Raw genomic sequence first — 25924 nt, 5'->3', positions numbered from 1 at the left:
GAAGTAAATGTCACTGCTGTCGTGCAGCTTGGGTGGCCCAGGTGGATGCAGTGTCTTATAAAAATGTGCTAATTATAACATTGCATGCTGGGAGAAGTTGGGGGGGAGGGTTCTGCCAACTTTCTTCTTTCAGAAAAATGAAGAGGACCATGGCTGGGTTCAAGTGGGGAGCAATGCCCTCCTGTATGCATGCATGAGAGACTGGGTAGGGGCGCCCGGGTGGCTCAGTCAGTTGAGCATCTCGTGAGCCTCATGAGTGGCTCAGGTCATGGTCTCGGGGTCATGGAATCGAGCCCCGCATTGGGCTCCATGCTGAGTTTGAAGTCTGCTTGAGATTCTCTCCCTCTGCCCTCCTCCACTCTCTCTCTCTCAAATAAATAAATAAATTAATTAATTAATAAAATCAATCTTAAAAAAAGGAAAAGACCAGGTAGACTCAAGCAGGGAGGACTCAGAGGGCCTGCCAAGGCTGGAGAAGGTCAGGCATGGCTTCCTTGGGGCATCCTCCAAAATTGTGGGCAAATTGCTGGCCGATTCAGGGCCTTATACGTGGCATGACACAGTGAGGGAGCACTCAGGTTAAGAGGTTGGACTCTTGGGTAAACCTGGGTTTGAGTCCGAGCTCTACCACTTTCTGGCTGTGTGATTTAGTCACACTATTTTGCTTTTCCAAAGGCTCTGTTTTCTTCATCTTTAAAATGGAGAGAATAGCATATTGACCCATAGGATTCCTGTGAGGATTAGTGAAATTCTCTGTGAACTTTACAGGCTGCTGCCTGGACCCATGAGTACTTGATAAATGGTAGCAATTAGGGTTACTTTATTTGTTAAGTCATATGTAGTCAAGCTTCATCATACAACAGAGATAGTGAGACACAGCGTTCTCCACACAAAGTCGGAGGCCCCAACCAACCGCCACCCTCAACAACTCCTTGGAGGGAATTGGTCAACGTCCTGTCCCCATCATGCCATCCTGGACCCCCTTAACCTCCTGGCTCCAGTATCCTACCTCATGCCAAACAACCTGGCAGACACAGTAACTGGTCCCATGTTGTGACATGATTGGGATTTTTGCTTCGGAGTTCGAGTTAAATACACTCAAGCCTTGTTATTCTTTGGTTCCATAAGCACTTGGTTAGGCAGGTTCCTTGTCCTCTTGGCTTCCGATTTCTCCAGTGTTCAAGGCCAGGGTGTGGCTACAGAAAGAATGGCAATGGCTGCCATCAGCCCCCACGCGCCTTCCACCGGGAGGCCTAAGTGTGTCAGGTTGGACTTGCGGACATTTTGATTGCCCTGTGGGAGGCATGGCCAATGCCTCATCGTTTGCAAACCAGGGCAAAAAGTAAGCAGCAGAGTTGGCAAGAGAAAATAGTGCAACCTGAAAGGTGGGACAGAGTAGAAGGGAAAGACAAAAGGATGAGAGAATAAAAGAAAACAGAGGAAAAGAAACTGAAGGGAGATGGAGGTTGTGATGCTGATGAAGCTTAAGAATCAAGAAGTGATAACAGTTCTAGAAAGGGGGAGTGAGACGGTTAGAAAGCCTCAAAGAGTCAGTATCAGGAAGGAGCTTTTGTGGCATTGTGTGACACATCTCCCTCTCTTCATGATTGAGGAGCTGAAGAAAAGAGAAAAAGTGGGGAGGAGAGCATCCTTTGTCTCCCAGTAAGCAAAACTGGGGGACTATCGTCTACGAGGCCCTTTCCAAATCTAACATAATCTCTGAATTGTAAGTCATATATATATTTTATTAAGATTCCCTATTTGGTTAAGATATGTCACTGTGGTCTGTGTGACTTCCGTGAAAGTCACCTTATAACAGTTCTCAGAAGCTAGGATCAAATGCCCTCAGTTTTAAGTAGCTTATGAATTTTTTTAAAAAGTTGACCAGTTCGAAAGTAAGAACCTCAGCTAGAACCAGGTCCTAGAGCTTTCTGGTCTTCCCTTGGGTGATTCCTCAGCTGGCTCATTGTTAAAATCTATGATATCTGTTTCCTTGGTGTCCAGGTTTTCCATTAAATACAGCATATCAGGAGAGGCTCGGGAGCCAGCCACAATGTTGATTCCACTGGTCTCTGAGGATGTTTCTGCGTCAAGTAAAAGAACGGGCTGAGGGCTCACGGGATCTGAACTAAGGCCTGCTGGTGAGGTGTGGCTGGACTCCAGGAACCCCGGAAGGCTCCACCTTTTCAGGAACTTGTCATCATTAGGGTCTTCCCCAGAGGCAAACGTGTGGACGTTTCTTTCATCTTTGGCTGAACTAATCTGGGGACTGGGGTCCCTAGGAGGTGTCCCTTTCTCTGTGGGGCATGGAATCAACCCCACAGGGACCTCCTGCTGTCCAGTTCTGCTTGGCTCTACCCCAGTAAAATCTGCACTCTGGATGGAGGCAGTGGAGCCATCTGACACGGGCACCGGTCCCTCAGCCACTGTGATCAGTACCTCGGGGACCTGCGGCATTTTGTGGGGGGAGACCCTCATGTTGGATTGTGGACTCAGGCTCTGCAAAGTGCTCGTCCGGCTGGTCTCCCTGATGGTGGACAGCTCCCCCAGGCTGGAGTAGAGCTTACTGCTCCCCTCTGGGGAGCAGGGTTGCTTCTGGGTGCCTAAGGCACGGTGGGGGCTTCTCGAGGGCACATCCAGCAGATCCCTGGCTGGGCTGACCTCACCACTTGGGGGAAAGAACATGGAGCTGTCACTGGCCTGCCGGCCGTAGCTTCTCCTCCGGGGACTGGAGGGGTGTTCGTGGGCACTCAGGAACCTCTTGACTCTCCTAATCACAGAACGGCGGTGGCCGTGCTTCTCGTAACTCCACAGCCACTCCTCTCCAGGGAAGTCGGACCCGGACAGTCTGAAACACACAACGACACAAGGCAGGCAGCTCAGCTTCGGGGCCCTGACTCTCTGGGCAATGCCTCAAAGTTAAGGACAGAGTCTGGTATGTTCGCATTCCAGATTTTGAAATGGAGATTTTAATTTGAGAGTCCAGCAGAGATTCTCGGAACTCTTGGTCCCAGGACCTTTTTAAACTCTTAAAAATTACTGAATACTCCGAAGAGATTTGTTTATGTGGGTTATACCTATTGCTATTTATTGTATTGGAAATAACTGAGGAATATGAAAAAAGAAAACCCACACATACAAGAATGTGCAAGCTCACATTCCATTAAATGTTAAGTGATGACATCATCACATAGCATGGAGCCTCTGGAAAATTCCACTCTACACTCAGGGAAGAATGAGACTGAAAAAGGTAAATAACATTTTAGTGTTGTTACAAAAATTGTTTTGATCTTAAGGACTTGGGTCTTGGGGGCCTTGGTTTTTGGGGATTCCCAGCAGTTCCCAGACCACACTTTGAAAATCACTAATCTAGAGATTTGGACATTAAAAAAAAAATAAAGATACAATGGGTGTTCCTTCACCCTTATTACAGGTGAACTAAGGCCATGAACTAAGGATCCATAAAACCCCCCAAAATAATAGATCATAGCTAAATTCAAGACCATGCAAAACACAGCTGACATTTAAGTACCTTCCATGCATTAATTCACTTAATTATCATATTCATTGTGTGAGCTATTATGATTCTCATTCTACAGATGAAGAAACTGAGGCCCAGAGAGATTCCTGAAGGCTGTGTAGCCAGTGGGGGCAGAACTCAGAAATCTGACTCCAAAACCTTTGTTCTTAATCCCTTTTATATACATGGGTATCAGGTGACAAGGGGGAGCCTGGGCGGGGGGAGGTGCAGATTAATGAGTGAAACGATCTTTGCCCACAGGTAATTTGTTACCATCGCTGGTCTGCTCACCTAGGGTTAAGGAAGGAGAAATGTGAACTCTGTGTGTGGCCTTGCAATGTGGCCTCGCAGTGTGGTCGGGCTCCCTGCTGCTGAAGTTTGATTTGGTAATGTTGAATTTTCAACATTTGAGACCTAAAACAAATAATCCTACCCTTTTGAATCTTCTCCTTCAAGGCTGAAAGAAAATGGATAATTGGGATGACAGTGAGGGCTATGGGGTAGTAAGACCAAGTCCGGCCTCACAGTACGTGGTGTATGTACCGTCTTACTGAGGTTCGAAGAAGAGCTACTTAAGCCTTGCCCTTAAACTGCAAATGCTCACGACGGCTCTGGGAGCAACTGTGCTCTGTCCACCCCGGTGCAGGATTCATGTGGACATCCATGGGGACAAGACGCCTACACAATGCCAGGTGCACTTTCTGTGACCCAAAGGGGAAAGTTGGAACAGCACAATACTGGTGTAACCTGAAAGGGCAAAGTGAACAGCAAAGAGAACGTTGTTCCTCCATGTTTATGAATAAAAGATGGCTGGTTGAGAGGATTAACTGGCTAAATGTCCCCAAATGGCATCCGATTACAACCTCGTGCTGTTATTCTAAAACCCCAGCAGGGCCCTTGGCTACCAGATAGCCTCTGCCTGCCACCCCTGCCCCCCACAGCTGGGCTGTGCACGGCTCCGATTCTGTTGCACGGACTTGGGAAATTCAGACTCATGCCTCAGCGGCCCCGGGCGCCCAGCTCATTGGATTTCATGAGGTCAGATCTGCAGTCACACTTCAAGAGTGCACTCAGTTACGGAGGGCACTGGGGGAGCAACGGCACGGGTTTTTCACCAAGATCGCCATGCTGGGCATCTGAGGCAGAGCTGGCCATCTCCCTTCATAGGGCGAGGCTCCGTCCTCCATTTGGGATCTTGACTTTTTATACGGGATTTGTCTTCCTTGCCTTCTTCTAAACCACACAACCGTGTAAAAACGATAACATCTTCCAGGAAACCCGGTTGTACTATTAGTACTTCAAAACTTTGTAAATCCCAAGGACACAATTTTCTCACTATGCACTGATGTGATGGATGTGTATATTCAATGGGGGCAAGAGGATTAAGGCCCTGTGCCACAAATTAGAGAAAAACAGACCAGTTGCAAAGAACAAACTGCAAAAAGGGCAATGCTCTTGCTCTTGCTCAATCAATACCGATTCACCAAATGACACCAGGTAGGGCTGCCAATGAGACCCCACTGCACCTTCCTGCCTCAGGAGACTGTGGTGTGGACACGTGAGATTTATCCACTTACCCGACTCAATCTATTGAGCACCAGCTATGAATAAATTGGCTGCATAAGTACTGTATCACATCATTTAAAAGGAGGGAGAAAGCTTGTATATAAATAGCTACATTTGGGGCCAAGTTTTCGAGCTGGCTTTTGACATTGAGTAGGAATCGAATGGGCGGAGAAGGGACAGAGTATTCCAAGGGGAAGAAGTGACTTGAGCAAATAAGACAGGGGAAACTCTAGGGTGTTTGTGAGGAATAGGAGATACCTGGGTTGTATCAAGCACAGAAGAGTGTCAGGCAGACAGCTGAAAAGGCAGCCTTTATTGTGTTATGGAGTCTCACATACTAGGTCAAGGGATTTGGACTTTACGCAGAGGCAGTGGGCAGCTTTGGACTCCTCAAGAATGGAGGGCATAACTAGCCGTGTGCTGTTTGGTAGTAGTGTGCAAGCTGGAAAAGCTACCTGGAAGGCAAAGTTGATGAATGTTGTCATCTAGAAGTGCTTTGGATGAGAAACATGATGTGGGAACTTTCCATGCTATTAGTCAGAAGGACCTATTAGTGGGTCTTTGGAAGATCACTTGGCTGCCTGTGATCTGGGGGACTGACGTGGTGAAGGAGGCCCTCCGGGTGTTTATGCTATCAAAGAGCAGGAGTGAGACTCCCGAGCATGATGAACCTAACAACCTTTCGTCCAAATGTTTCCATGAGCGAACGTCTCACTGCCTGCACATGATCCCCATCTCCTTTCTTCCATAGTCATGGTTCCCAGTATGATAGCAGAAACCATGGTCTAAGAACAAAATGGTTTAAAGCTTAGAGTACATGGAATAGAAAACATTTAAGGTTTTTCATTTCCCAGTTGGGAGGTTTGGATGTATCTTTTAGGTCCTTTTAGACTTTCTTCTCCTCCTTATTTGTTTTTTTTTTTTAAGGATTTTATTTATTTATTTGAGAGAGAGAGAGAATGAGAGATAGAGAGCATGAGAGGGAAGAAGGTCAGAGGGAGAAGCAGACTCCCTGCTGAGCCGGGAGCCCAATGTGGGACTCAATCCCGGGACTCCAGGATCATGACTTGAGCCGAAGGCAGTCGCTTAACCAACTGAGCCACCCAGGTGCCCACCTTATTTGGCTTTTAAAGTGTACCTTTAGTATGGGGTGAGTACAATCCCGAGGCCCCAATATAACACCACTTAAAATGCCTCAAAACAATGATAGCAGAAACATTGTATTGCTTTACATTAGAGAAGGTCAGCTGAAAAAGGTCTTACGTTCTGGAATTCGCTTGGACTTAAATAGGCAGGTAATTAGAGCTAGGAGGACATTCATGGAAAGTGCCATGCAGCCCTTAGTGTCCAGAGACAGAGTTTGAGAATTGTCTCTGTGGTGAGGAAAAGGATTGATTTCCGGGAGCTTGCAGAGCCAGGATTTCTGCTGCCTGGGCTGACTCTAACCAGTTGTGTGACCTTAGGAGAGCCACTTAACCTTTCTGTGACTCAGCATCATACTCGATAAACCACTTCCTCCACCTGCCTCACAGGCTATTTGGGAGTTCAAAAGGAGTAATAGATGTGGAAAAGCTTTGAAGGGTAGATGATATGAAAAGGTCTCTGTCAGGGACCGGCAGACTGTCAGAGGTGACTTCCAAGTCATTGTTGACTTCTTGAACCTGGTTGGAGGAAAGGATAGTGTCTGCCCGAAGGTGACTCCCTTTTCTCCTCCAAGAGTGTATGTTAAAAGTGTCACTACACCTTGGAGCTGCCAACTGACAATGAACGCCTTAGAAGGGAGGACTCTAAGTCATTTCATGGTTAGACGAGGGCACTGAGTGAATGGAGGGGAAGCATTGAGACGGGAGAAACTGGGTTCTTCTGGAGAAGGAAGATGGGGCTGATCAGGTGGTGTTCGTGCCACTAGCAGACATGGCCGAATCCTGCAGGAAACACTGACTGCACAATGTAAATCATTAATACGGGAGAAATGAGAATAAGGAAGGTTGTGCCAAGTATTGGGCTCTTTTTGAGAAAGGGAGGTGGGGGACAGACAGGCTAATTGGTGCAAGCCGAGCCTAGGAAGGAGAGCATGCATAATTTCTACAGGTCGCATTGGCGCCAGGATTGGATGTGTTCTTATTTCAATCTCAGCTGTTAAAAAAGACGAACAACTTACATTTTCGAAATATCTATTGAGCACTTAGAACACCATCAGCCCCACAGTCCCCTTTGCCAGTGACAGATATCTGAAGGCATGAGCAGTAGTGACTTAATTAAGGGCTTTTGAGAAGCTGCTTGAGCTGGTCAGGGTGCTGAAGAACACTTGTCACCTCCTGTTGCCATAATAAGAGGCAGGGGACCAGACTGCTGGAGATGGTGGTGACTTTCAGAATCCTTGGGGTGTGTCTGATATGGAAAGACCAAAACAACCCTGATGACTTGAGAGATTTAATGCTTTTTTTTTTTTTTTTGAGCAAGCTTTTTACAAAGCAACCCCTTTCTCATGTGTATGATAGGTAAAAATAGAGCTTCCAAAGGTTGAAGGGTACAAGTGGATGATGCTTGCCTTTTTTAGTCTGGGCCATGTTTTTGTTTTGTTTTTTTTTAATCTTCCCCCTAGGTTTATTGATATACAACTGACATAGAACATTCTGAAGTTTAATGTGTACGATGTGATGACTTGATACATGTGTGTATTGTGGAATGTTTGCCACAATAAGGTTAGCCAACATCATCACCTCACGTGGTCGCCATTTTTGTTCTTGTTGTGCCACATTTAAAGCAGTATTTTGCCAACCTAAATTCAATTAATTTAGGTCATTTTAACAGATTTTTAATGAGGAATTTAGGAAACTGATGTTTAATATGATGAGTTCTACTTCTCACATCAGATTTATTGTTTTCAAATTGCTGGTGTTACTCAAAGTCAGGCAGCTGCCTTGGAGGGAGCCGATAATTTGCCTGAAAATCTCTCAGGGCAGCAGGAGCACGTGTGGAGGAGCATTTATTCATGGCAAAGCCATCAGAGGCGAAGGCTGTTATTTATAACCATCTGCACTGCAGAAGCTTGTCAAAGCGGTAGCCCAGGATTTATGAGATGGGAAAGGTAACTCTTATTCTGTGCTGGGAGGTGCGGGGCCAAGCGTTGTGAGGAAAATCCAGCAGACAGAAGGCTGTATCTGCCCAGCACTCCCTTGCTGGGGGACAGTCTCCAGAAGTGGAGCATCATGGGAGGTTTGCTTAGCCCAGAGAGGTGCACACGGAGCTGGCCACCCTCCTGCTACCTCTCTCTTGCCTCTCTGCTAGTTTGGACTGAGGATTATGGCAAATCTGGTAAAAAGAACAGGCATATCTAGCCTCATGTTACCACTCTGGTTATGCTCACTTAGCCTCCGCTGGCTGACACAAAAATAAATTGTGGTCCAAAGTGGGGGTTCACTTACAATCCCCCACGTTTCCACACTGTCGTATTCTACGAGAGTTTTGCTAGAAAAGGAAATTAAGTCATCTATACCTCTTATATCTTTTAGAAGGTGAAAATTGAGTGCCAGTAGTGAACCCATGTCGGCATATGAAAGAAGCCCTGGGAAAGTTCTAAAATTACAAACTTAATGCCATCTCCTTGGGAGGTTCCATCTCTCCTTCCTTTCTGGTACATTAAGTGAAAATCAATGTTCCAAGAATACATTTTTGTTGAAGTTAGTGATTTGGAAATTGAGATATTTTTGGTAGTTTATAACCAAACATGCAATAGTATATATCAGACTGTGTATTTTTTTGTAAAGCTAAAATATTTGAATATAGTTACCTAAGAAAGGATTACTGACTAAAACATCCATCTAGAAGTGTATTTAACCACAATTTAATAAAGTATTTGCTTGTTAAATACATGTTTTGGTATATTTGGGCTAGTATCACTAAGAATACTTCTGACTATACCATGCAATCCTAATGCTTTGTGCACATTAAATATATATGTATAATTGCAAAAAAGTAATTGTATTATCTCTACACATTCTTAGAAACTTTGGAATAAAGATAGATAAGTAAAAGTCATTGTTTCCGGGTAAAGTGGTTGCAGTTTTACAGTACCAAATAAATCTTAAATAAATCCCTCAGCTCTGAACCAGAAGGAACTCCTACAAAAATATTTATATTTCTCCTCTTTTCTAAGTGCGTCCTGAACTGACTTCATAGACCCATTCCTTAAGATCGCTCTAAATGTGAGGAAGCGGTGACATATTTGAATCCTGGCAGAAAGCCCAATAAAGCAGTGTTCTTTAAATGGTGCTGCAGTCAGAGGTTCAAGGTTCCCAAGCTGAGCGCATGCATCTACATCAGCAGGACAGTGAGCGCGAGCACAGTCCCATGTGTATACACTAGTGTGATCCATTTCGTAAGCAGCAACAGCCCCTCTTCTCCAGGGTTTGGAATCCTTCAGCTGTTATGGATAGATATTTCATTGGGGTTTTTCCAATGCCTTTAAGGGATTATTGCTTCTTTACTCTTGGTGGTTTTGATTTTCAAGATAGGATTAAAGGGAGTTATGAGACTTCAGGTCTTTCATTTCCATGTGTTCCATTCCTCAGAGACTTTTAAATTTGCGCTAATGGATAATCCCGAGTATTTAAAAAAGAATAAGGATTTTAGAGTGACTCATGATGGTATAATGTGAAAAGCATTCTACCTCCAGCTAGCTGTGGTAGGCTAGGCCTGGATCTTATTTTTTGTTTGTTTTAAAAAGAAGTTTATTTTCAGCAATGCTGGCATGAGTTTAAGCATTCTAGGTTTGTTTTGATAAAGTTTGGCTTATTAGACATAAGTGTTTAGTAGTGCCCAAAGAAGACCCATTTGCATTTCAGGGCTTGGGCCGTGTTTTCTTTATGTGTGTCTTAATGGACAACTCTTCTTATGGCTGCTTGCCTGTGTTCTCTTCGTCTTGGTTAATAGTGTCTCACGGTAAAGACAATGCCAGGATGCCTTAATTAAAACAGCAGATCACCACAATGCATTTACCCTCTGCTGAATCCTTATTCCTATCTGTGCTAGCTCCTAATTTATTCTTAAAGATGCACATTAGACTTCTCAGCTCCAAGGAGCTTTGTCTGATTCACCGGGCTGGGTGAGCATTTCTCTATTGCTGTGTTTACCACATTGTATTATAACCTGTCTCCTCATTATGTCTGTGAGCTTAAGAGGTATTTGTTTTGTTGTTGTTTTTTTTTTTGCCTCTGCCTAGCATTTGGTATATAACCTACCATATACCAGGCCCTGAAAGCATATTTTGCCTAGAATAAATGGATGAGTTTGTTGTGTATGTGAAGATACAAGGAAAAACATGATATTGTAAATTTGTACTTGAGATAAAAAATGGGGAAAAACTTTATTTCACTAATATACATTTGATAAATGTGTAGAAAATATGGCAATATTTGGAACATGTTCCTGAATATAGAGAAGAGAGGAATTGTCTCTAAGGAATTTCCTTTTTATGTGGAAATGAGCCGTGTATTGAATGTGAAGGAAAATATGAAGCAGAGTAATTTCTCAGGTTGCCCCTGGACAGTACTTTTGCTCAGTTATTGAAGGGCATCGCCTTAATTTTTAGAATTTCTGGGTCATGGGAATTGTGATCATAAGCTTGAAACATTGACATGAAAACATAAGGGAACTTTGATTTCTGAATTAAATATGCTGGGAACATACATCCTCAATAGAATAAGAAAATAAAAAACTAACTCATCCAGGAAAGGATTTTACATGCACATCAAGCAGCAAACACTTGTCTGAAATGTTTGCATCCATACTATTTTGACACCTGGTCTTTATTCTAATGCAAAGGGCTCCTTGGCTCAGTCATCATCAATAAAATCACCTGTGCTACAATAATCCTTACTCTTGCCTTCCCTTTTCCCTGAGCCTCAGTCAGATGGCTCTCTTGATATTGACCTTGTATTTGGTGAGTGAACAATAAAATGCATAGAGAATTATCTTTTGTGATTTCAGAGGACATCTATTGCTTTTGTCAGCCTAGCAAACCATTCACCCTTTCCTGGTAATACCACCCTAATTTTCTTTTTCTCTTTTTAAAGATTTTATTTATTTATTTGACAGAGAGAGACGGAACACAAGCAGCGGGGGTGGGAGAGGGAGAAGCAGGCTCCCCGATGAGCAGGGAGCCCAATGTGGGGCTCGATCCCAGGACCCCAGGATCATGACCTGAGCCGAAGGCAGCCACTTAACGACTGAGCCACCCAGGCGCCCCCACCACCCTAGTTTTCTTAAGACATCATCTACTCCATATGGTTGGTTGGGGCTGGCCACACCCCTTAGTCCAAAGATGGACATGTGAACCAGCCTTGGCTATTCAAAACATCATGTCTCCCTGTTGATAGTCATTGGTTCAACAATGGGCATGTTAGCCAAGCCCAGCCAATTAATTCAGTACTTTAATTTTAAGAGTTGGAGAAGAGATGTACTCTTTCCATAGGGTTTGCTGAGAAGGTTGTAGGCCTAAAGCTTCTGGCTGCCATCTTGCCATTTTGCCATCAGGAGGGGAGAGCCTTCCTGAAACCTGAGCCAGTGGAGAGAAAAGCGGGAACAGAGAGGGCAAGAGTGAGTCCTGGTGACATTCTTTGAGCATCTGGATCCAGCCACACTCAAAGTGAGACTAGTCTCTAGATGTGACCCAAGAAACCTCTTTTTCCTTATGTTAGTGGAGTTGGTTTTCCATCACAAGCAACCAGAAACAGCTTGTCTAATAGCACAGTCCTGAAAGGAATTGACAGTGATGGATCAAAGAGGGCATTTCTGTGAATTCTCCAAAAGCCTGCATTCTTGGAGCGACTTTTCCTGGGTTGTGAGGCTCCCCTTGAATGTTCCTCATTCATGCAGAAAATCAAGACCAAGTGAGCTTTTGCCTAATTGTTTCTTTGATCAATTGGTTCTAGAGGAGTCCAGTTAAATGCCTCCCCTAATAGACTCTGGCCTTTGCCTGTGCCTGTTCCCATCCTGCTAACAAACAGCCCGTCTTAATTACAGGAATTCTCTCTGACAGCTAAAAACTTTGCTGCATTCTTAAATGTCACATCTCCTAGTTTTCTCTGAAGCATTTTATTTTCTGTCCTAAATTTCCCAGAACTGGCTTAATACAAATAATGGCTTAGACTTGTTTAATTTTTCTATGCCTCACTTTGACGTCCACAAATGAGAGATTTACACAAGTCAATACTGACAACGCTCTATGGTTATATCTGGAGTGTTTTAGGTTTACAATCTCATTTAATCTTCTCAATAATTATTTGGGGGTAGATATTTTCTTTGAGGTCTTGTAAATCCCTAAGTCTGAGTTTCTATATTTAGAAATAGGAGAAATATATATCCTAATACTTTGTAAGGAACATGGACACTTGCATGAGAATGTAAAATTATGATGATTGGGATGAATGTGCAGATCAAGATAAAAAGCTTGAGACCAAAAATATACCATTTTAACCATCCTGTACGAACAACTACATGGACAACAGCAATAGAGTCCAAGGGCGCTGACGGTCTAAATAGCATCACTGCCATGATTCCCCGACCCTATCAAATGTGCTGCTTTCTTTTCTCTTACAAATTAGATCTTCAAACACTTTGCATTAAACAGTGACGGAAATGGAGGGAAAGGTTAAAGCCTACTGAGATGTCCAAAAACAAACTCACAGAAAAATATCAGTTACTTTTCAAAATTGAGAAGGATTTCAAAATCCATGAAACTGCTCCTGAAGAATTAATGACAAAAGGCTGAGAAGTGCAAACAACAGTGAATGACTCTTCGTGGAGCCCAAGCAACCGGCTAGGGGGAGGGATGAGCACCCCAGGCTGGAGGAAGCCCTGGCCAGGGGAGTACCGGGCTTAGCAGGCCTTCTAGAAGCAGAGGCAAGCCTAGTCTAGAACGTGCAAACTTCTCTAAGGTGTGCTTTGAGGACAACAAGGCAACTCTCCTGGCTCCTAAATCATCTCATTATTTGCCACAACTCCTGAAATTCTACTTTGTCATCTTTTCCTTTGGATCTTGAGAGGCTTTTAGCCTCAGAGGCCTCTTTGGAGCAGGAGTGCCATAAACCAGTATTTGTTAGGATTAAGAGACATTCTGCCAAGGGTAAAGCCTTATAGGAATATGGTGGAAGCTAGATATCCTGATGGTAGGGAAAGAGGAGGGCTGAACACTGTGGGGGAGAGGAGAGAAGGTCCCAGGGGGCAACGACAGGACATGAACTCGCCTCACAAATCTGCTGAGGGCTGGCCTCAAAGAACAGCAAACAGTTTAGCCAAAAGTTATAAGAAAAATCCTGCAAAAGTTTTTTGCCTTTTCTACAATTTTTTAGAGGGGTTCTTCTTATTTTTCTAAATTTGTCCACAGTCTTCTCTTTAAATTACTTAGAAACTGTGGCATCTGCCTTCAACAAATATACTTAAACTTCCCCCACATTCACACATTTCTCCAAAATCAAATACATTATCAGATTTAATAAAATTATTCAAAAACTGTGCATGATTTACTTCAGGCCTCAGCCCATTTATTTAAAGCTAAGTACACAGGGACAGATTGTTATGTTAAAACTGCAGAACAGAGACTGACTGGTCTACTAAACATAGTTGAATTAAAATCCTAGAGAAAACTTTTGATAAAACTTACCTCATTCCTTAAGATTTGCTTGTCTCCACATAGTCTAACACAGTGCCTGCACACGGTATACACTCAATTAATACTTGTTACAAATACATTTAATTATGATAGTCATAATTAAATGACTATATAATTGAATAATTAAACTACTTTTCAAATTGGAAGGAAAAAAAAGAGGATAGTTTCATAACTATTGCAAAAGTTTTCTGTGGTATAAAAACAAGGTAAAGTGCAAATTACCCCCAAATACACACACACACACCACATTTAAACCAGAAACGAGGGAGCCTGGGTGGCTCAGTCGGTTAAGCGACTGCCTTCGGCTCAGGTCATGATCCTGGAGTCCCGGGATCGAGTCCCACATCGGGCTCCCTGCTCGGCAGGGAGTCTGCTTCTCCCTCTGACCCTCTTCCCTCTCGTGCTCTCTGTCTCTCATTCTCTCTCTCAAATAGATAAATAAAATCTTGAAGAAAAAAAAAAAACAGAAACGATAGTTTCTTTATTCTCAAATTTCCGTGGGCATATTAATTATATCTGAAAATTTGAAAAGTCTAGCCTCCTAAGATATTAATAATTGAGAGTTGTCATGAAAGTAAATTCAAGATCAGGACATAAAAAATCAGAACAGTGCCCTCATTATTTTCTAAATATTGATGATTTTTAAAAATGCACTTACCCCATTTCGACTGTTGACCCCAGAAATGAGGGTATGCAGTAGTCAGCAGCTGCCAATGTATAAGGTGGTCGAGCAGCAGAATCGTTCCAGTAAATGTCCTTCTTCATCTTAGGTAAGCTCATGTGCATTTCATCCACAGCTAAAAGAGAGACCTAAAATCATCGTTTTATTGTTAGAGTTAATTCGGTTGTGAGTTGTATTAAGAAAGAAAGTTCCAGTGGGTGGATGGGATTTGCAGGAGGATAGAACAGTCTGAAAGAGTAAATATACAAATGTCTATTGTTCATATTTGTTGTAACCAGGGCTGCCGCACAGTTATACGTGTTGTTTACTGCCAAGAGCACTTGGCAATGGGGGTTAAGTGGGGCTATAAAATTGCCCAGACTTGGTTTATCAAGCCACATTCCCAGAATGGAGCTAGCTATATTTTACCTGGAGGCGGGAGAGACACGTTTTTCTTCTTTGTTCAAAGTTACCATGTTGTCTAATGGCTATCCTGACAGCAAACTCATAGTTCCAGATATTACAGGAAGTTGAAGATTCTCAATATCCCATTCTGTTGATTCCATAAACATACTTATACTTGATATCATTTCTTATGTGGGCTGATTTTTTGTTTGTTTGTTTGGAAAACTATATCAGCAAGTCTACACTGCCTAGGGCTATATATAGCGGTCTCTTCCTGACTTTGACACACTGATGCATGAATAAATTATTAATCTTCTGCAAATCCAATTTTTACAAAGAGCAAGTGGCCTAACCATTATGCTTCCTCCCTGACAGACTGACAGTGTGATTGTTGGAGAAGGTCACGGAGAGGAAGTAACTTCTGTTGACCCGAGAGCTGAACCCAGGCAATCGTAGGTCCCTCACCCCCCACCCCTACCCTGTCATTGGAATGTACATTCTGCTCACTGTTCCCACAATGGAGCTGCTTCAAGGACACAGCCTTGGGACAGCAACGTGTTGTTGAGACCATCTGGACTGGAAGTGTGGCTGAACCCACTTAAGGCCTCTGTATAAACTTGGAAGATTCCAGCAGGTGGGCATGGAGATCTACCTGTCTTGCAGCCACCCAAGCCAAGTCTGGTCTCTCAGTCCCCTTGCTTAGTCAACTTGCCACCTACCAATCTGGAGTGGCCTTTCTTCCCTCTCTGCTGACCCTCCATGTTTGGGCCAGTTGGTGAACCAACAGTGATCTACGGTGAAACATTTGAACCTCTTTAGGAGCCGAGTAAGAGCCTAAAGCAAGTAGACAAGTTGAAATTCTTTTCTCAGCCTGTGAGCAAGAGAATGGTCTGAAGAGAGTCCTGTCAGAGAGGAAAATTCTCTCATGCTGGTTCTTCATGAAAAACCTCTCTGGAATAGTGCTTTGGGGTCAGGGTCCTGGGGTCCATTTGGTTTAGTTCAGGCAGATTTGAGACACAAGTTGGTGTAGCCCACATGCCCAGTGTCCAGCTGCATAGTCATCTGACCGCAGGCTCCTATATCACATGAATTCAGGAACTCACCTCACACCAGATCATGTCTGGCTGCCATTTTATGTCCCTGCTAACCTCACTTGGGTGGCAACAGAAAACAGATGAAAGAATGGATGAAAATACTGCTCTATAGGAAGATGGAAGAGGCTGTGTAAAGCTAATAAAGAAACTTACAAAGAAAATTGGCTTGAAATTCTGCTTAAAAGGGACTAAACTTCACTGCAACGGAGACCCAGGGCCTGTGAGGTTCCAGAAGGATGTGAGACAACATACTGAAAAGCCAAACCTCTTTCATCTGTGACTAAAGCTCTAAAGTTCAGGGGCCTGTATTCAGAGTCTGTTCAGATTTGAAACATCACAAGTGATTCATTATTAATGTTTGCACAGGAAAGAGAAGCTCCTCTAACCTGCAAATTTCTGTCAATGCACCAGTTGGTTTCAAAATCATCATCATCTTCTCCAAATGGGTTGATAAGCTGCTCAGCTACCTGCAGTTGAGAACATAGAATAAGTCCATCATGATGCTTGTGAAGACTAAGAATGCAGGCTGAAGGTGATGAAGATGATGCCCTTTGCTACTTTCATAATATGAAGCCCGGGGTGGGGGGGTGGGTCGTTTCACGGATACCGATATTTATCCACAAGTGAGACTTGACTCTCAAACCACGAATGAAGCACCTGCATGGGTTTGGTCTCCAGTGATCTGTCTGTTCAGCTGGGGACAGTGCAGGCCCTCCCCAGGAGAAGCTGTGTACCGTTTAGGAGCCAAATGATTGATGTTCAGGTACAAATCGAGCCAGTGAGAGTTGAAGGAGCACTGACGAGGTGCAAGGCACTATGTTGGGCACCTGCAGGGCTACGTAGCCTGTGACCTTAAGGAATTTACAAGGCCCCAGGTGATAAGACAAAATGTAACCACGGGGAAGATAAAACAGCAAAGAAAGACTTAAAGCACAATTAAAGAGAATAATACAAGGACTTTTCACATTTATTGGACATAACAGCTAAATGAACGAGTCAGAGAGCTAGCAAGTCATAAAGCTGGAATTTGTCTCATTTTGTTTTACTCTAAAGGATTTTCTGGTACCTGGTAAGTCAGTTTTCCCACTGGAAAAGTTTAGGTAGGTCCTTATCGCATTTTTTTTTCACATATTTTCTAATAGTTAATCAATATGAAATGATCTACTGTGTTCCGGAATTGAAGAGACTTGATGAGAGATTTATATGCCAAATATGTAATGCTCCTTTTTAAATTATCCCTTTGAGGGGTGCCTGGGCGGCTCAGTTGGTTAAGCATCGACTCTTGGTTTCATCTCAGGTCATGATCTTGGGGTTGTGAGATCGAGCCCCACATGGGGCTCTGCGCTCAGTGCAAAATCTGCTTGGGATTCTTGCACCCTCTCCTTCTTCCCCTTCCCCCCTCGCACTATCCCTCTCTCCTCAAATAAATAAATAAATCTTAAAACAATCCCTTTGATTTTTATTATCTAGATATGTCCGTGTGTGTGTGTGTGTGTGTGTGTGTGTGTGTGTGTGTGTGTGTGATTTTACATTGGGTCTAGATGGGAAAAACAAGTGTATAAAATAAAGGCACCATTGATTAGTTGAGTTTCTATATTCTCAGACTATTTGGCAGAAAATCTACCTACTTAGTTTTTAGGATTTAAGTTTAACCACTAACCACTTAGAGCAGCTGTTCTCAATCTTGGATGATCCAAATCACCTGGGGAACTTTAAAGGGCCTTGATGCCTGGGTCCCTCCCTCAGAGATTCTGATTTAATGGAGGTGAGGTTGAGCTGAGGTATCAGTACTGGATGAAGCTCCCGGAGATTTTAGTGTGTGGCTGGAGTTGAGAACCATCGACTTGGAGAGGCACATCTCCCTTCTTGTAAGTGACAAAACTGGGCAGTGCCTGTGCCCCGAATCAGTCAGCTTCACAGCAATATCCACGTCAAAGTCCTTTACTGCAACTTCCAGGGGTTATCCACCCTTTCTGGCCTGGGGTTTTCCTTAACGGGCCACTGGGTAGACCCTAAAAATATTTTTGTTACATCCAGAATTTCACTTTTATGGAATCAGTCCTGTATATAGTATTAGAGTCTACATTTACCTACCCAAATGATACTTATGTTTCTGGATTGACTATCTCAAAAAATATCCTTTACTTTCTTAGAAGCTCCCTTTACAGCAAATAACTGAGTAATATACTGTGTATAAGGTTAAGATGGGTTGTTGTTTTTTTACACTTTGAAAAGATTTATAAATATTAGGATGGGAAAGATAAAGCAGCTACTTAGAAAGTGAGATATAATCCATTGGGTGGGAACATACTTCTTTTAGGGTTGTCTGTCTCTTAGAGGAGCTAAGATTGTATTTTCATGTTTTGCCTTTAAAAGTATTTTATAAAGGAACAGAATGTTAATATTTTAGAGAGCATTTCAGAAGGCAGGAACTGCTAACGGTTCTGAACACACTGGGCAAACACCTCATATGGACAGAAAGCAAAGAATAAAAAGCTCAGCACAACTCAGGGGACAGGACAATAAAAGACCGGAATGATGGAGCATTTGGGCCAGCGTGGTGATTTTCTAAGACTAGAGTCTTCTTTTTTTCTCTAATGGGAGACGAGAGCTATTAGTTTCTCTTGCTCTTTCTCTGTTTTAAATGGGTAAAAATAAGAATCACTGTCACCTGGCTGAAAATGTTTTCGCCAATTAAAAAGGACTCGCCTTTAGTTTTTGAAGTGCCGACATGTTTATTTTCCCTGGTTACGATTCAAACCAAAAAGTAAAGGCACTGGCGGGGAAAATTTTGCCACAGCCTGGAAGGCCGCCTCAGTGCCCACATGCAACATGTGGCTGGCTGGAAGGTCAAACGTTGGACAATTGGATTTTATTCAAGTCATCTTCAAACTGTCTTTAGATTTCAATGAATGGAGCCATTATCTTTGTGTGTATGTGTACTTCTCTTTCGGAAGTTCACAGAAGAGCTGGAAGACTCAGGCCATGATGTCTACGCATGCGTCCAGGGTGGGGTGGGGGGAGGGGAAGGGAGGGGGGTGCTGGGGGTGGGGACAAGTGCAATTCTGTACTGATGGTGGGACAAGTCCTTCTCATGGCTCTGATGTTTTTAATTTCCTGGCAAACCGAATGTCGTCATAAATCCCGGTGTTTCTGGTTTTGATTCTGATGAATCATTTTCTGAGGCTCAGTTCTGGTTTTGAAAATGGGATGCATTTAATGTGGGACAGCTAGTGGGATTTCAGAGAGTCGCAGTTAACTATGGAGTTGAGCCGAACCAAGATAATAACACAATACTAATGCTTAAGGCTTCTTATTTACTCTCTTGTACTCTGCCTAGCTGCCTATTGTGGCATAAAATATCAAGGCAGTTACAGTTATTACTTTAATTACATTACTATAATCTTTTATTTTTAAGATTTTATTTATTTATTTGACAGAGAGAGAGGGAACACAAGCAGGGGGAGTGGGAGATAGAGAAGCAGGCTTCCTGCTGAGCAGGAAGCCCGATGCGGGGCTCGATGCGGGGCTCGATCCCAGGACCCTAGGATGATGACCTGAGCCGAAGGCAGATGCCTAACGACTGAGCCACCCAGGCGCCCCTACATTACTATAATCTTAATGGGAGCACACAAAGACTTACAAAAATCAGAAGCCATAAAAGAGTGTTCTTGTAATCTCTTCGCTTCAGATTGCTGTAATGCGGTACTCACCACCTCTTGAATCCCTACTTTAAAAATAATGACATCTCTGGGCAATTAAATGTTAAATCTACCTTTTAAGGGCTCCTGAACGAGTGACTCAGTAAAGGACCAGGGTACAGAGTGTAGAACAGGACAGGGATTACAGAGCGGATCTCAGGCACGGAGACCATGGGCTACCTTGAGCCATCCTGCGTAGAAGAAGAACTGCAGGAGAGTGAAGATTGGAATGTAAAGGTCTAAGTCATGCCCCGCGTAACCTTTGGTGGGATCCAAAAACTGGCGTCCAATCAGGCAGGCGAAGAAGAAGGTGTAGACAGCCAGCGTGACAACCTGCGATGGGGAGAAGCCTGAGTGAGAGCCCGGCGCCCAGCACCCGCAGTAAGTAGCGAGGAAAAACCACATGCGAAGTGTTTGATACCTGGGTGTAGACCAGCGGAATCCCAACCCAGTCATAGCCAAATAAGAGGCTGCACCAAGAGCGATATTTGTTCATCTCCTAAGCCAAAAACAGATAAAACACAGTTTACTAAAATGATGGGTGTTGCAATAAATATTTCCTGGGATTCATAATATGGCTGTGGCTTTTATGAATGTCTGTAAATGATGAGGCTGACTTTGTAAGGCTGGTAATTGGTTCAGAAGGCAACTCCAAAAGGAAAATTCTGAAAATGACAATCAACATCATTCCACAATGCAAAAAGGACGACTACAGTTGGACATTTTAAAAAATATTAAATCAGGACTTTATATAACTATCCCCTATTCTGTTGCATCCATAATTTCCAACATGTATATTGGCCCAAAGTGGTGATGGGAAGGCAGGGGTTAATATTTTAAATAAGTCATTTCTATCCATTTTGGTAAATTTCTGTGGAGAGCAGACTTTTTTGTTGTTGTTTCCCTACCTCTTTTGAAAACATGCTTACTATAGATTTTAGAAAAAAAGAGGTACATCCTGCACGCCCCCACCCCCTCAAATGAGGACTTTACAACACTTAATAGAAAATATCTCTCTTTGGAGCAGGAAGGACTCGAATCTATTGATTTTTTCCCCCCTTTGTCATGTATAAGTTATTATGTAAGACTGGGAAGAAGAGTTTCTGTTAATTTAGGAGTTATTTTTATATCATTCACCCATTTTTGCCTAATTCAGGCAGGAGACTGTCATGGTACATGTCTATCTAGCCCTTCTGTAAATTTGTTTCTCAGATGAACTCAGGGTTATTTCATTTAATGAAAACATCATTTTGTTTCCTGGAGTATCTGAAAAGTTGGCTTAACCTCAGGAAATTCCAGTTTGCGGGAACTGACTGGGCAGGTTTATTTGTACTCTAGATTTTATTCTAGGATCCTGGAGCCAGGGGTGGTAAATATGCCACGTGGGCACCAGATCATTCAGAACTCTTGGCAGCAATTGCTAATCGATTAAGGGACACTTTCTTACAGAGCCTATTACAAAGCCTAATTCTGTTTAGACAGAGTTTCTAAACAACCACCACCAATCAATATGACTTAAAACCTATGTATTATTCCTGTCCTGCATGTTGAGGGTTCTGATACTAGCCCAGTCTTTCTGGTTCCTTTGGAACCAGAACAACCTGTTACATCCAGATGCCTGTTGGTCTTTGATTAGCATCTTATACTGATGGTTTGTGATGTACTTACAGTCATCAATGATTGCAGATCAACACTGTCTCTGATTCTACCTTCCTTTCGGGCTTTAGCTGCAAGATTTCCAAACCAGATAAATGGAACCCAGTATTTCAGATGAGGAGATTTGAGATGGTCAAATAATTTTCTTTCATCTGTTGTCATAAAACCTTTAGTACAAAACAAAAATAGTGTAATTATGCAGAATTAGTTTAGCACTAATACATTTACCATAAATATTTTCATGGTTACTATGTGAGCATACAATGGGGAGATATTAAAAATGCATAAAATGAAGGTTCTTGCCTCAAGTAGTTTATACTTGTATTAGAGATAAGGAGTGTGTATGTGTGAGTGCACACACAAGTTATCTAACAATAATATATAAGGCAAGGCATGTTGGTAATCCGTCATAGAGATGGCCAGTAGGAAGTAAGGTGACATTAAATGTGGACTAGAACATCTGGGGAAGGTTTCCTCTTTAGGTTTTGGTTTATTCATCTAAATTTGGGAACATGAATACTTAGAAATGTTAGGATTAATGGGATGCCTGGGTGGCTCAGTCGGTTAAGCGTCTGCCCTTGGCTCAGGTCATGATCTCAGGGTCCTGGGATTGAGTCCCACATCAGAGAAGCCTCCTTCTCCCTCTCTCTGCTGCTCCCCCTGCTTGTGCTCTCTCTCTCTCTGACAAATAAATAAAATCTTAAAAAAAATATGTTAGGATTAAAAGAATAAAAGGTGTTAACATAACAAAGCACTTAGTATAGCGTGGAAACCATGAATCACATACTTTTCCTCCTGATCTCTCGCTCCCTTCACAGTCCTGATCAAACAGGTCCCCTTCTGTGAAGCCTTCCTTGATGCCTGTCTTCTCCTTCCCCTGGGATTTCTCCCCTTCAAACCTCCCAGACTGTGCTCTCTGTTGCCTTTTATTATAGGAATGTCATACATAAAAGTTTCTCCTGCCAAGACCCTTTGGAAGGGCAATGAGTGTATGATCTTCATAGTGCCCACAGCATATCTTAAAAGTATATTTTTTACAGTCTTTATTTGTGTGTGTGCATGTATATAACACAGTTTGCCTGAGCTTGCAGTGACATCTCTAGCCTCAGTTTTCCCAGGTGTAAAAGAGAAATGATAATATCTACTTCCCAGGGACGTTGCAAAATTACCTGAGATGATGACTGCATGTCAAGAGGTTAACATAATGCTTAGCACATACTTAGCACTCAGGAAGTGCCAAGGCATAATACATTATGAAATTTTAGCTATCCGCCCCACCCCGCCAACCTGCACACCAAGGAAAGAAGAGATTTGAGTAAGAGGAGAGGAGAAATATGGGAGCAGGTTTATTTAACAAACATTTGCTGAATGTCTATTATGTACCAGGGTTTGTTCATACAAATATGTGCTTTATTTTTTAGTTATTTGGGGGGGGCAGGGGCAGAGGGAGAGGGAGAGAGAGAATCTCAGGCAGACTCCCCACTGAGCACAGAGCCCCATGTGGGGCTGGATCCCATGACCCTGAGATCATGACCTGAGCCGAAATCAGGAGCTGGACATTCAACCAATTGAGCCACCCAGGCGCCCCTCAAATATGTACTTTAAAAGCTTACAGTTTACACTTGACTTTCTACTTTTTAAAAAATTTTTGAGTTATTCAAATGGTACAGAAACCCAAAAGGGCCAAAAGAATATTAATAAGAAGAGTTAGTCTCATTTTCCCAGCCACAAAGTTTCCCTCTCTGAAGGAATCACTATGACCAGTGTATTGTGTATCTTTCCAGAGAAATATCGTACAGCCTTAATTTTTAAGAACACAAATGGCTTTACACTACATACATATCTGTCATTTGTTTCTATTTTTTTATTATATCTTGGAGATCTTTTTTTTAATATATGCAGAGCAACATCATTGTTTTTGATGGTTAATCATATACAATGTTCTATTTAGTCCTCTTTTGAATAGACATTTAAGTTTTAATTTTTTTGCTATTAAAAAATAATGATGCAGGTGCTTGGGTGGTTCAGTCAGTTAAGTGTCTGCCTTCGGCTCAAGTCATGATCCCAGGGTCCTGGGATGGAGCCTCATGTTCGTGTCCAGGCTCCCTGCTCAGTGGGAAGCCTGCTTCTCCCTCTCTCATCCCCCCCTGCTCGTATTCCCTCTCTTGCTGTGTCTCTCTCTGTCAAATAAATAAAATCTTAAAATCACTACCTTGCTGAATGAAGATTCTATTTATTCAGTATTTGAAGTAAACCTAGTATCAACTACAAAGCCAATATTTACCAACCGGAGACTCGTTTTAGATAATGCTCAGGTTATTTATATTAGTTTAGAAGGGTTCTGCCCGTGTCTGAGGAATTGGGCTTCCTCTGGATGTCAAAAATAATGAGCCTGATCATTCTCTTCTCGTTTCTCAGTGCATCTCAAAGTTGTTGCCTGATCCAGATACTCTGCTTTTTTTTTTCTTTTTCTTTTTAAAGACTTGCAGAGCATGATTGAACCTTGTTACAAGAAGTTAATACACTTGACTTGTCTTGGATCTATACTTAAAGATTTGCAGCAGTGGTTCATACTTTACCTGGAAGCCTATTCTCAGATATTTCATATCCATTGGCTAGCAGTTATATTCTTGGGATTTTACTGCAATTTTCAAAAATTACCCCATTTATATACTAGCTGCAATCTCTGTCATTTGACCAAAGAATAACTTTACCTCTGCTTATTTTTTATTCAAGAGTATGGATCACATTGTGCTCGCAAGTTCTTGGCTTCTTAGCAGAACGTAACTATGCAGAGGGTTTATTCCGGGCAGACCCTAAAGCTAGAGTTAGCTCCTCCCCTAGGTAGCACACCCACCAACTGGAAGGGGAAATGCAGAGCAAGGAAAGCTGGTGATTTTTAATTTTTCAGCCCAGAGGTACAGAGTACTTTGCTAGGCTCCATGGAAGATGGGTGACAAACCAGACATTAATATGTCCTCCAAGAGTGCACAGGCACGGTGGTTTTGCTCTTCCCCACAGGGTCACATGTCTTATCTAAACTAACCCTGTCTTTGGAAATCAAGTCATTGGTCAAATACAAGGAAATATATATAGATTGTTGGTCAAATCAGTTGAGAGAACGTTTATTATGAAATGGAATGCTACCTTTATCAGGACTTCAGGCCACTGTAACCAGAGACCAATGATCTTTCTCAGAATGCGGTCATTTCCCTCATCTTTAGGACTGTGTGATCCACAGGCACTGATCTGCCACAGTTTGGTAGTCCTGTCAGTTGGGCTGGTCCTCACACAACCCTGTGACCTTGACCTGTCACTCTCCATGCCATGTACCCTCGGGCCCTATCCACAGCCCTGACATTGCTATTTTATCTTGCCGTTACATGTGCCCAGAACTTCTCTTGCTTTCTCTTCCTTCTGGCTTTCTGGCCAGTTCAGCTTTGCTCAGCAATTTTTCTACTTATCCCAAGAAACCTTAATATTTCAAATCAGAGTAAAACACACCCACACGATGGCAACTTGAATTGTGATTTGATAGAGTAGGACCTCCTACTTTAAGGCAAAATGTTATTGCCCTCAAGCCAAAGGCCTAATTAAGTCCACTGATAAACAATTGTCCAGTCTTTATAGATTTTTGTCTGCTGTACAGTTGGTCTATTTTGCCTCAGTTGAAGCTGAGGCAGATGTCTTTTGCTTTTGAGGCAGATGTCTTTTGCTTTTAAAGCAGAGTGTGCAAGTGCAATGAGACTCTATTAGCAGAAGAACTAAAAGCTCGGCATCTCAGAACCTGAAGGCAGAATGGGTTTATTGCCAGTTCTTTCTGAAAGATAAAGTTGTGCATTCAGCATCTGAGCCTTTCTCAGAGAGATGACTTTTTCAGGAAGATTGCAGTGTGCTTGGCTCATTTTCATCTCTGTACTGTACATTCAAAATGAATGGAACAAAGCCACTGGAGTCAACTACAGCGCTCCTTTAAACTCAACAGTAGAGGTTTAGAAATACTTGTCAACTGGAAAAATCAGATGGAGATAAGAGAGGTTGAGGGAGAGAGATGGTATCACATTGTGAAATGCTGTGCACAGCAAGATGTCAGACTTTTTTTTTTTTTTAACCATGAACCACAGGGGTTCCCAAACAATGATTGGTTCTTCCAGCTGGTATGCTCTCTGATATTTTCTGATCGGTTCCGTTCTATTCTATTCCATTCCATCCCATTAAAAATGTTGGTTGCAAGCCATTAAAATGATTTAAGGACCCAATAATGAGGGGCACCTGGGTGGCTCAGTCGTTAAGTGTCTACCTTTGGCTCAGGTCAGGATCCCACAGTCCTGGGATCAAGCCCCATATCATCAGGCTCCCTGCTCGGCGGGAAGCCTGCTTCTCCCTCTCCCACTCCCCCTGCTTGTGTTCCCTCTCTTGCTGTGTCTCTCTGTGTCAAATAAATAAATAAAATCTTAAAAAAAAAAGAACGCAATAATGAGTTACAACCCATAGTTTGAAAAACTTGAAATAGGATTTGGTCGAGTAAAATCAGTTTCTAGGATAGCAATGCTGACCAGAGACAGAGAACCTTCTCTCTTTTCCTGATATGGGTAAAACATCTCTACTCAGCCATATCCCTGTCCCCTGATAGTTCACTGCCTTCTA

At 42.8% G+C, this 25924-nt stretch overlaps 1 protein-coding gene across 1 annotated transcript in view; it reads right to left on the bottom strand.

Moving 5' to 3' along the window:
- Positions 1-1908: 1908 nt before the first annotated feature.
- The window catches only part of BEST3 (bestrophin 3), a 34604-nt gene continuing 10588 nt past the window's right edge, over positions 1909-25924 (bottom strand). Inside the window, exons 5-10 of the mRNA XM_025883359.2 lie at positions 21290-21444; positions 20043-20120; positions 19802-19954; positions 16307-16387; positions 14419-14570; positions 1909-2848 (exon numbers count right to left, since the gene is read on the bottom strand). Coding sequence (XP_025739144.1) covers positions 1909-2848; positions 14419-14570; positions 16307-16387; positions 19802-19954; positions 20043-20120; positions 21290-21444 — 1559 coding nt within the window. The remainder of the gene's footprint in view (positions 2849-14418; positions 14571-16306; positions 16388-19801; positions 19955-20042; positions 20121-21289; positions 21445-25924) is intronic.

Source organism: Callorhinus ursinus, unplaced genomic scaffold (genome assembly GCF_003265705.2).
Source record: "Callorhinus ursinus isolate GAN/ISIS: 27379988/994484 unplaced genomic scaffold, GSC_fseal_2.0 scaffold14, whole genome shotgun sequence".
Taxonomy (NCBI): domain Eukaryota; kingdom Metazoa; phylum Chordata; class Mammalia; order Carnivora; family Otariidae; genus Callorhinus; species Callorhinus ursinus.
Note: the sequence above shows the minus strand (reverse complement) of the source record. Positions and strands in the feature narration are given on the sequence as shown.